At 37.5% G+C, this 12,597-nt stretch overlaps 1 protein-coding gene across 11 annotated transcripts in view; it reads right to left on the bottom strand.

Annotated features, from left to right (window-relative positions):
* CADPS2 (calcium dependent secretion activator 2) overlaps positions 1 to 12,597 on the bottom strand; it is a 318,224-nt gene that overhangs the window by 162,615 nt on the left and 143,012 nt on the right. For all 11 annotated transcript variants that reach the window (XM_061372989.1, XM_061372993.1, XM_061372990.1 and 8 more), the window contains exon 7: positions 3,083 to 3,194. In XM_061372989.1, the coding sequence (XP_061228973.1) occupies positions 3,083 to 3,194 (112 nt within the window). The remainder of the gene's footprint in view (positions 1 to 3,082; positions 3,195 to 12,597) is intronic.

Here is a 12,597-nt window from a genome sequence, read left to right as displayed (position 1 = left end):
GCGGCTCTTTGAACACAGCACAGAAGATAAACAATGTGCCTGGTGCAGTCAGCATTCAGAAACTAGGCAATCATGTGAGTACAGGTACGTAGCCAGTGCAGCTATTTTATCATGTCTTTAAATCTAAGGCAGAGTAACAGCACTAAAGAAAAACCCGTAACTGCACAGCTAATTATTCCTGGCTGCAGCTGACTGTGACAAACAGGTTGTGAGACAATAGTTCCCTTCTAATTGAATAGTCAGAGCCACAAGGCTGAAAAAATCCTATATTCAGAAAGTATCAGCAATCAAACACCACCTGCCGTTCTCACATTGTGTTCACATGTGTGCTAAGCAACCACAATGGCTGTCACTTTGAATTACTAGGTTTGAACATCTTCATACACAAAGTACTGAACAAGGAAAAGTGGTGTCACATCCCCGAGTTTCAGGAACCACCGGGCTGGTTTTTCAGAAGTATTTACACCAAATTCTGGAGGCTTCTTCACGCTTCCTTGGTTGTTGCACGTACAAATGCAAACATCAATTCTGCCTTCTGTATGCACATACAAAAATTACCGAAACGGCCAGATCAGTGTCAGTCACATAGAAACTGTACCACATGTTTCAAAGATTTTTAATAAAGTAGGTCCTTAGCATTTCCTCATTAGAAGAAACAGCTTGGAAGATGCAGCCTGTCTCACTTTCTAGAAGTTAAATTCAGTGTTGACTGTATGTGGAGGTCTGCACAACCACAGACACAGACTGCAACCCAAATCAAAATAACATCCTTTTCCCTTGGGTACAGCACACATCTCCGTTTCTTCTTTCAGTTTATGTAGAACAGAAAATAAAGGTTAAGATTTTGGTTGGGTTTTTTGTGTTGTTTTTTTTTGTTTTTTTGTTTTAACACTTAAAACAGCAGGGAGCCAGAAGAATATCCCCCAGTAAGAAAAACATTCTCTCAGCATTGACAACTGGATTTATTTCTGCCTTTTTAGAGGAAAGGAACAATATCAGACAAGTGATGTGGTAAGTACTCTTCCTGTTAGTTAAGCACATCTTAAATGCCTTGAAGGAAGATCATGTTAACTACAGACAACATCCCTTCTCTTGCTTGGTGCTTATCTGATAACTTCTGCAGCAGAGGCCAAGCAGCCCCCAGACTCTGCTTCCCAACAGGGAGTATATAAAGCTGCAAGCATGGTCTGCCTTCTTTACTGAAAGCACAAACCTGCATCCCTTCTGCTCTACCATGAGATAGTTACTTCTGGAAATCAGCAGCGCCTTCTCCTGAAACTGAGGAGCTGCAGTGGCATCGTACTAAGATCAGGGTCTACATCTTAAGTTCAGAACTGTGAGAGACTGCCATGACTGATGGGGTCAAAGGAAACGCCTTCTCCTCTACAGCTCTTCAGAAACCTTTGCTGGCTCTACATTTCACACCTTAAATCTGTGTTCATAAAAAGCAGATCCTCTAGTGTCAGACTAAACCCTTTGGTATGTGATGGAAGTTCAAAATTCAAATCATGTAGCTCGATGACTCCATCTATTTCTAATTATAGATTAAACAGAACAAAACCTTTACAATGACCCCAGGGTATGGGAACTGCAAACTTCAATAATGCAGAAAAGCAGTATCAGGTCAAGACACATGCGTTGAAGAATGTACTTGACAGATGGGAATTAACGTCCACAGCAAACTACCTCAGAAGGGGTAGGTTTGAGTTGAATTTTTAGGTAGAGAAAAAAGTACCAGCAGAAGTATCTACAGGCCTTTCCGGAGCATACCAAACCTCACTGAATCAGAAGCATTCCTGTGAATCACTGCAGTATATTGATCAAGCACGAAGCTGACAAACTTAAACTTACCCAGTGAGATCCTGCATCTTTTCAGAGGTTACCTGAGTTTAAATCTCTCAAACCTGAACACAAAGCCATCAACAACAAAACAAGGCTTGGAAAGTTAAAATGTATACCATGAGTATATACAGTACCTTGAAATTACTTTGTAAAAAGTCTGTAAAATAGTCTTCCAATTCTACCACTCTCAAATTAACCAGAGATTGGAAAGATTCCCCCTTCTCCTGAGTTGAGTGTCTACCATCAGCAGGTAGAACGTGTCTGTCAGCAACCCTGGGTACTGCTGGACCTGGGAGGTGCAAACAGGCACAGCAAAAATGCCCTTTTTTCATTCTTTTCCAGTGCTAAAGACCACACACTGTATATAAGGTCATTGTGGGAAGTTTATATTTGACTTATGTTTTACAAAAGGTGTTTTTTGGGCAAGGAGAGGGCTAGGCATTTTTGGTAAATACCTAATGTATTATAAAATATAAAATCAATATCCATGCATCTCTCAGGTACTTCTGTTTGCTATGCCCAATCTCAGCACAAGTTTTCATGCAAGGGGAAAAAAGGTGACGGACTTTGTCCTCTGTTACAAGGGGAGTAAAAAAACGGGAAAAAGTGATGATTTAATTACCTAATTCTGGTACAAACTGCCAAATCTCAGAGCACCTGATAAAAGCATGCAGACTCTCTGCTGAAGGGGAGTAAGAATCTGCAACAGAAAAAGTAGATAGCTCTTCTCTCCCTCACTTTTCATGTATCTTGCTTTGTCTCTGATAAAGCTGGGTCAGACTCCAACAGCGCAGTGAGCTCAGCCCTAACCCCTCTCCATTAGCTATTTTTATTTTCTCTCTCACTCCTTGCCACTCCCAACCAAGAAAGGAAAGTTATTACCTTCTTCAAACTGGTTTGACCAGCTGTCAAACAGATGTGTCATGAGGCAGCCAGGTTGGGAAGGGTGAGGCAGCAGGGAAGAACAAACCATCTGGGGCCACAGGATACAGTTAAGGAAAAGGCTATATTCAATAACAGACATCTGAAATGTTTCCATTCTTCAAACTAATTTAAACTTAAAATCTTTTTAACATCCAGTCGTAGAAACAAAAAAAAAAAAAGCCCTGTTTGGTACAAATGTAGCAGAACAGGTGCTATACTGAATGCCTTATACCAGTTTATGGCATGTTTTAGCAATAATCTCACATTTCTATGCATTATTTCTCATGTATTTCTCATGTCTATACATAATACTCACTCTTCCCAGCTCTTTATCTTCAAGTGCCAGCACGCCGGTGCTTTCTGTAAAGAGCTTTACTTTAACAACAGGACGAGGGTGAGTAGTGGTGAAATCCCCTTGAGTTCCCCACCTGCAACAAATAAAAGAACAGAATTTAACTGGGGCTGAGGACAGGCCTGAGAGTGATAAGACTGTAATCTTTTGTACAGAGTTTTTATTAATGCACTCCTAGAACTTAATTTCCAAATTTTTGGGGGGAGAGGGTAGGATAGAAAGAACAGGTTTATATTTGATCATCCAAGATGAAATATCTACACGGGAGAACTGGCTTTTCTCTATAAGAAGTCAAACCAGCTTTTTTTCTGTATGACTTTTGTCATAAAAATCATAGATTAGTTAACAACAAAGCCCCAGAGAGAGATCTTTGTTCTATTAAACACCCCTGGCAGTGTTCAAGGCCAGGCTGGACAGAGCCTTGGGGGTGACATGGTCCAGGGTGAGGAGTCCCTGCCCATGGCAGGGGTGTTCAAACTTGATGATCTTAAGCTTCTTTCCAACTCTAACTATTCTATGATTCTGTATGATTCTGTGTTCACTATCTTGTGTACTCAAGTCAAATTAATTCAGCAAAGAATCATCTCTCACTTCTAAAAAAAAAAATACATTAGGTTACCAAACCACACAGAAATTAAGAGACTTGATCAGAGAAAACTTTATATTTTATGAGATATTACAACTTAGTATAAGCATGTAGGAAAAATGCAAACACGAACACAAAAAAATGGAGAAAACAAATATTTATGAAAGTGACTACAACTCTGCAAGACAATTATTGCCAGAAGGCTTCATGCTTTTAGAGAACCTAAATACAGCAAACAAACTTGGGTTTTTCATTGAAAGAGCATCTCTTATCTCAGTTAAGACACTTGCTTTCTTAGCATTAGGCTGCAACTTCCTCCAACAACCTATTCCATTTCCCTAAAGAAGTGCATGGTACTCATTGCCTTGATGACACGAATTCTTATTATGCTACTAGGCACAACCAAAACACACAAAAAAAGTAAGTGTAGCTGCAGTTTCCCTCCTTTGATTTCCAGTAGAGACATTAAGTTTAGCAGAAACTAAAGAAATAGTGAAAAGAGGTGGCCTGAAGAATATGCTCTGTAAAAGCATATATTACACAAGCTAAAAATCTCAGGGCCTCATTTTACAAAAGCAGTTATTTTTATTCTACATTCAAGAATGATTTACACAGTGTCTGCATTGTTGGAAAACGAACAATCCTCCAGCAAAGGGATTTAATAGGTAGAAAAAAGTCCTTCTCTAACATGTGTTACAGACTTCAAGAGAACGTCATAGGTAACTGAAAACAGAGGTTTAGGAAAGCAGTGGTTGTGTACAACCCAGGTGGCTGAACACATGCCACACTACAGAAGTGAGGTTCACTGAAAATTAACTGAATGGTATGTTACATTCTCTCTGCTTTGTCTGCATTAGACTGATGCTCACTCTCTGTCTGTGGTGGATATAGCCCTAGCTTTAGCCAAAGCAGTAATTGAAACAGGGACTCTGACATGAAATTACCTTCCCAAGTGGGAGAAAATCTGTTTTGTGATCTGATGATAGATGCTGCAGTTGCAAGACAAGACAATACCCAGTCCTGCTGCTCTTCCCAATGGCAGTCCCAGAGGTAGTTTTTATCACAATACAGAAATGAGATTTCCAAGGAGAAAGCATCTTCATAAAGGATGAGATATTTGTGTTTTTAGTCTTTCACCTCAGATCCAGCTACTCAGGAAGAATGCTGCCTTGCAATTACAAACACAATCTAAGCACTTTGTTAGCTGCTCTCTCTCAGGCACTAAGATATATTTATCCCTGAGCATCCAGAGGCCTTGAACAGTGCACACTGCAATGGACAGGATAACTCAAATAATCAAGGGCATCTATTAAAATAACAAAACAAACCCTCTCTACAAAGATCTAGTGCTAGCATTAACTCACAGACAGAAGAAAAGAAATCAAAGAGACCCAGCCTGTTCACTGGCTGTCACTGAGCAGTAGGTATGTGCCACAGCGTGTGCTAGGGTCTGGGCACCCCAGCATCTGGTTCCAGGGCCTCCCCAGAAAGTGGTCCATACACCGGCTCCATTTCTGGAGGAGAGCAGGGAGGGAGGGATGGGACACACTTGAGCCTTGCCCAGGGAGCCTGGCAGAATTTCCTGCTTCTCAGATTGAGATGCACAATGAGAGATTGATGCGGATTGGACTAACATGCAGTCATCACCTTTTGTTGGCACTCCTGTAGTACTAGAAATCATCTTGAACACAGATCTGATCACTAGCCTTGAATGACATCTTTCTTGTACCCCTTGTTCCATCTGCAGCGTTAAATGAAAATCTTTGTCTGAAAAGCAAGTCTGAACCAATTCCTAAAGCTTAATGTTCACAGTACAAACATTCCATGCATTTATCTTCACCCTCCTGGCTGATCATGACTTCAGATGACTTTCATAACCTTTTATGACCATGCCTTTGGAAGCAAGTTATCTGCTAGAGCAGATGGGTCACAGATCTTACTGCCTAGACTTTTATCACAATTTCTCAGGAAAGAACACGAGGAATCGTGTTCGGTTAGAAAAGGCAAATCTAGGATTGTATTCTTTTGCAAGATGCTTACTTGTGGGCATCTGGTATTTCTCTCAGCTGCCAATAACACAGCAAATTACACAAGGCTCATAGCTCATCTCTTTATGCCTTGTGGATTACGAGAACATAAAGTCTGTTTCTGCAGGAGCTGTGTGTTGTGGCACAGGTATTGCTTCACACCATCTGAAATCAGAAGTTAGGAGAAAGCAACCAAATAGAAGAAATATCATGTTTACTTTAGTTTGCTTCTTCCAAGAATCATAATGGTATGAAAACCCCAATAATCTAGACAGAAATTGAGTTTATCTATGTGTTGTACATTTAAAAACATGTTAGTACGTATGCTATTAATACATCAGACATTAACTGAAGAGGAAGTCAGATTAAGGGTAACTAAAATGTGTAATATCGAATTCCCAGCTGTAGGCTCACCCATATGGACACTGTTGTTATCAAAAATTTTCCATTTGCATTTGTCTGTTTTCACAGTACAAAATTAAGTGTAAAATGGCCTTACTGTGCGTATTTTGCACTCTCAGCACCTATTAATAAACTTTTGTCTTGTTTAAAACAAAATTCTGAGCTATAAAGATTGTGCCATGAATATATCAAGGTACCAGACATTCAGTATTTATTAAGGGTTATCCAAAACAGGAGGTAGACTGAGTAAAGAATGCTGGTCTACAGAAACCAGCCTATTTTGAAATACACTTTGCTGTTCTGAAATAAAATGTTGGTGCTCAAAATCTGTCAGCTTTCAATTCTCCCCCAGCTATTTCTTTTATGACATCTTGTCAGGCTCAACAAATTAACTCTTTGTTCTTTCTGTTTATGAATAATACTTTGCCTTAACCAAATTCCATTGAAAGACATATCATATTTCAGCTGCTCTATCTCAGAGGATAAAAAGAGATACCGGAGTTTCAGTGTACAGATCATCTTAAAATTACTTATAATGCAATTGCAAGCAACAGCTTTGGAGAAGCTACTGTCCCACATCATCTGTAACTAAGAACTCTGCAAGTAATCAATCCTATATATAATGCAAAATCATAAATATAACTTACTTAGCCAATAAATAGGAATTTACTGAATTATTTGTTATTTCCACTGTAAAATTCTGTCAACTTTCTCTATACTTCTTGTGATTTATTCTAAAACTATATGTCTGTTCAATGGGCTGTTTAGTTTAATTGTGAAAAATAGGTTAGGTTACCTTATAATTCATGGAATCAACACCAAACCAGTAATTATTATGACACAAATCTTGACTGCCATTACTGTAATTTCTTATTGAAATTTAAAGATTTTATGTGCCAATATAATTATATTCACTTGGTTTCTCAAAATTTAACATTTTTCTTCCATAACACATTTGTCTTCTGTCAAATGTGTTTATTAATACCTACTGAAATGCTAGTATTTCCTGTTCTCACATTTGCTTAATCTCATTGTAGTGGAATATTTCCTTTAAATTTAAAAGCTAAGCTGTTAGATATAGGGCAGACAAATCTATATTTTTCTTTTAAGGTTGGGGTTGCACCCTGACATTGTCCTGGAGAAAATACAGTACTTCTCAGGAGTATCTTTCTGACAAGCTGATTAAAAGTTGGCCAGCACACAAAGGATTGTTTGTATTATTCATAAGATTGAGTAACTTTTATTTGTTCAACTGACTGACCTTTTCACTGCTTTTATGTATGAACTAAAAATGTAGACACCAGAATTTGAGTACAGCATAAAGAAAAGTTACTTTTCTTTATATTTTGACAGCAATAACAGTTAAATATTTCTACAAGATAATAAATCCTACAGGCGCCTTCCACTTTGCGTACAAGGGAGCATGTGAACCTGTAGGTTGCAACTTGATTTTCTGTGAAAAGACAAGGAAGTTTTATGTGCCATTTTGATCTTATTTGAGTCAAAGTATGTCTCAGGCAATTTATTTCAAGCTTACTCTGCTATGGAGATAGTGAACTGTGTAAGTAGGAGCCAGAAGGAAGAACAGGCAAATTAATTCACCTAATTTCTTCAATGGCCATTTACAAAAAATGTATCTTTAATAATTTTTAATAGAAAAATTTAATGCTTTATATTTGCAATATCATTTGTTTTAACTACCAAATGTATGTAAGCAGTGAAAAACAGGAAAGGAGTCATTTCCACAGATTTGAAGAAGCTGCTGGTATATGAATACTTGTCCAATGATTGTTGCTAATGTGAACAGGACCAGTGTGTCTAGATGGGAAGTGCAAAATTTGTGTTAAAACAAGTGTGGATCTCTTGTAGTGTTCACACTGAATTAAAAAGTCCCATTATAATCTGTTCATTTATTTTAGATCTTGGTAGAGGAGTAATCAAAAGTAACAATAATTTCAGTGCTGCATGCTGCAGTGTCATTCATTAACCACAGCCTATGTAGCATATTAGAGACCTCTAAACCTACCAACTTCAAGCCTAAAAGAAACCAAATCCTGCCTCTTCAGGCTCTCATTTTGCCACATCATTTTCCCATGTACATATTATTTTTCTGCTTTCATCTACTCATTACTATAGACACTGCAACGATTTGATGTTTGATCATCTTTGACTATAAGCCCCAGTCTTTCCACCATATTTACACTGCTGTCAGAGGTATGTGTGCTGATACTGTAATTAGTGACAGACTCCTTTGCCAAAGTTGATTTCCCTTCACTGCAAAAGTATCCACTACCAGCAAAGACGTGGACGTTTATTTCAGTTAAAGATTTATCACTGTGTCACAGAACCCTCTCTAAGGAAGTTTATTTTTCTGCTTCATTTTGGAACACGTTTCATATGCTTGAAACTGCAACAAATTTCTCTGAGGTTTTCCACTCTAATCATGGTCTGTGTTAGTCAAAACTTTTCTTTATATGGTCTTAAATCCCCAGTCTTCAATGGGAGCAAATGTTTTAAAATTTATTATTCTAAGCAAACATCTAGAAATTTTATTTCATTCTTATTTATTGGAACATTTTCTTTCTGACAAAACAGCAAGTCTACAGAACTTTGCACTATCAGGAACTGATAGTCCTCAGCCATTCAGAAATATTCTCCTTTTTGAAATCAATCCCAGAATACATGGGTCTCTTTCATGCTTCCTTTTGCATCTTTCTCAGTTTAACTCTTCACAGTATCACAGTATGTTAGAGATTGGAAGGGACCTCAAAAGATTATCTAGTCCAATCCCCCTGCCGGAGCAGGAACACCTAGATAAGGTTACACAGGAACGTGTCCAGGAGGGTTTTGAATGTCTCCAAAGAAGGAGATTCCACAACTCTTGATTTAAATCTACCTCAACTGGCTTCTTAATACTGCATTAAATCACCTTTAGGGGTCTTCTACAAGAGTTTTCTTATTTCCTGTCCACACAGAGATGAGCTACAGAGCTGAAGTGAGCAGGAAGATGAACCAAAACCAGTTTGTTAGATATCCGACTGCTCCGCATGACTAAGATTCACCAGCACTTCAGGTTTGCACACTGTGGAGCTGGACTGAAAACACAATGTTGAGGTCTCTGTAATTTCTCCATGTTCCAACTATTTCAAGAATCTGTATCAACTTTGTTATTTCTACTTTGTTTAGAAACATACTTTTAACTGTGGAGAAATAAGCATCCTCAGGTTAGAAATCATACTCACAGTGCAAATCATGAGACGGAAGCCCAGGAAACAAAAAAGACAGATGACACAGCTCCTCCCTGACACATCTGACTACAGTGACACTTCAGTTCAGAACACCTTAAATGCAGGTCTGAAACATTCTGCTATTAGTGAAGTATCGTGCAAATGTGGAATTTCTGAGGTATTGCATATTACTAACTACAACTGAATATATACAGATGGAGAGAGGAAAAAAAGTAAGATGGCAAGCAAGCCACTGTACCAGCAGTGCAAGTTACCCCAGAGCAATGTAACAGTAAATTTTTAATTTAATGAGAAGGCTCCATTCAGACAAACAAAAATAGAGCTAAGTCCCTACTTACCTGATTTTGGCTTTTTTTACGGAGATTCCCAAAGAGAGTATTAGTTGGTACTAATTGTTGCTAATTCTTCTCCACTAATAATTGGACAAACATCGTAAGCATCTCCTTTTCTCTTACAAGCACAAAATTACCCACCTGTCTGGCAATGACTGACACCATGATGAATCATGGCCTTAATGCTAACAGCTGTCTCATAACAATCCAAAGGCATGTTTATTTTCTGACTTCTGCACAACTTACAAAATAATATGAACATTCCATCTTCTCCCTTTAATGAAAGCTATTGAAAAAGGATGCCAGAATGTTACTGCATAAGCAACAGAAGTTTATTATGCAGCATCAGGGATTTCATAGGGCTATGATTATTACTTATGTGCAATATTACAATCATTATCTTAACTTTCATATATATGTGTATGTATATGCATATGCATATTTTCTCCATTACATCAGTAGAATCTCGAATTCATGTTTGAAACCATAAGGGAAAGAGTTTGCTTGTACCTTTCTATAATGCTTATAATGGGGTTTAGATGCAAAAAAAATTACATATATTTATTTGAAAATTGCTCATTATTTTGATGGAAATGCAAGGAATATTATTTCTTCCATCAGAGCAAGCACATTAAACTGCAGCTGAAAAGTAACTTATAAAGAAAGTTTGAAACTAATCTTTCATGTGTCTTAACTGTTCTTCCTTGTGTTATTGTTATCCTCCTGTTTTATGCAGAAATCTTGCTACCAACTGCAGATTCGTTGCTTTTCAATCCCTACTACAAAAACATTTACACTTTGCATAAAAAAGCTCAGGCTGTCAGCTAGTGAAGGAGCATTAAAATAGTAATGGTTTTAACACATCAAAATCTTCCTAAAACTACAAAATATATACGTGAGAAAGATAATTTGTTCTACAAAGATGGATGATAGCAGGAAGAAGTACAGAAAGAAAGGGAAATTTCGGTATACGGTTGGAAGGCCATGTAATTGTCTGCGCCACCTTTCATTCCACCCAAGCAGGGTCCACAATACTGTTCCTCCCTCGCCCTTTTTTTCTCTTTTACCATTTTTCATTTATTTCCAACTGTAAGGGAACTTTTAACTGAGCACGTTAGCAGTTTGAAATGCAGACTAGCAAGGTATCTCTTGAGCACTTCCCTTATAGAAAAATTGGGTGGTAAGCACTTGGACCTGCATATATAAATAACTCAGCATTCAATTTCTGACTGCATTGTCAAGTCACTGTCCAATTTAGGCATGTAGAAAAAGTGATATATTTCCTCCCCATCGTGGATTCACCAGAAAAGTTAAAAGCTTTTGGGGTGGTTGTCACAAAACATTGGCAACCCTTTCTTGGAACTGTGCTCTGAAGAACTGAAATTTCCAAAGGGACCCTTGCTTTGGCAAAAGCAAGAATACAGCGTTTTGGTGAATATGCTGTATTGTAAAGCCCCTTTAGACTAGACTAATATGAAAGGAAGAAAAGAATAATCTGATCACATGGTGTTTTTTCAGGGTTGAGTTTTGGTAAAAATAACTGAAATAAAGGAATTAACAGAGCTCAGAATTCTACCCATTTATGACAGAGCTAATAATGAGTTAGGCACAATAATTTTTCTTTTCAAACATAAAATATTTTTAGAATCTGAAAAAAATGACTTGTTAAAAAAAGCAAAATTATGAATAGTTTTTCTTTAAAATTGTGTCTAATGCAAACCTGAAAGGAAAACGAAAAGACGGGTTCAATGCATAATAAGCAACTAAGTGAAAACATTCATTTAGGCTTTCTACACTGACAATGAGGAAAGTGCATTCTAACACTACAGAATGCTATTATGACAAGTATTGTCATCACAAACATAAACTGGTATGAATAAATTATTACTTAGCCTTGCTTTCCCATCTGACTTTCAATACTTGCAAACAAGATAAGCCAGGGTGAAGACTTTAAGTGGTGCATAACAAGGCTGACACACTGTTAAGTCCTAAGAGCCATTGCTACATATTGTGTGAAAAATTAGTGAGAGGCGTTAACTCCTCTTTCCCACTGAGTTTCAAACCCAGCTAGGGGCTGGTGATCAACACCAAGGTCAGACATGAATATCCATGCTTTTGAAATTTCTATATGCATATTTATTTCAATATTGCCTTGATAAAGATAATTCTGAATTCATCCCAACATTGTTAAAAGTTGCAAATCCTATTTATTTCATGTTATTTAGTATTTGTGCAACACTTTAAGCCTCCAAAATGTTCAAATATTGATAAACCGACAGTACTTCAATAAAGCAGATAGATGTCACTTTAATCTAAAGATGTGTGAAAACACAAAATTGATCTATCTGAGCATGCATCATTTATCAGGGAAGACCTAGGAATCAAAAAAGAAAATTTCAGTATTCCATCTGGCATCACACTGCTTTCTCTTTCACTCTGAAACCCTTTTTACTCCTCTGGTTCCTACTGTTCTTATCAGCTGTCCACAATATTCTGTTTTTGTTTCTGCTGCCCTCCTACTCTCAATCTGCTGGTATTGCTTTCAAGTAGGTCCATTAACCTTGAGACTCATACCTTATATGCTACACAGTTATTAAGAAATTTCAAGATCTATAATTTTTTTCTTCATCTGTTCAGTGGACTATTCTGTATTCCAAAAGTACTGGACCTCTTGACACCTCGGAATCTCAATACTAACACAGTGACAACAGAATCTGTGCATGGCAGGGTGAAAACCAGTTTTCTGACAGTCATGAGCATCTGAGATGTACAAAGTACTCTTAGTCTGAAGAAGACTCAATAACAAAAAATTATTTCTTTTAAACCCTTTTCTTCAACCATTCTCTTTCCCAAAACAACAAACCAAAACTAAATGAAACCATAC

Source organism: Neopsephotus bourkii, unplaced genomic scaffold (genome assembly GCF_033783945.1).
Source record: "Neopsephotus bourkii isolate Nb327-2 ecotype Australia unplaced genomic scaffold, CSIRO-AGI_Nbou_v1 NB_1624, whole genome shotgun sequence".
Classification (NCBI taxonomy): domain Eukaryota; kingdom Metazoa; phylum Chordata; class Aves; order Psittaciformes; family Psittacidae; genus Neopsephotus; species Neopsephotus bourkii.
This window is presented reverse-complemented; position numbering and strand designations above follow the sequence as displayed.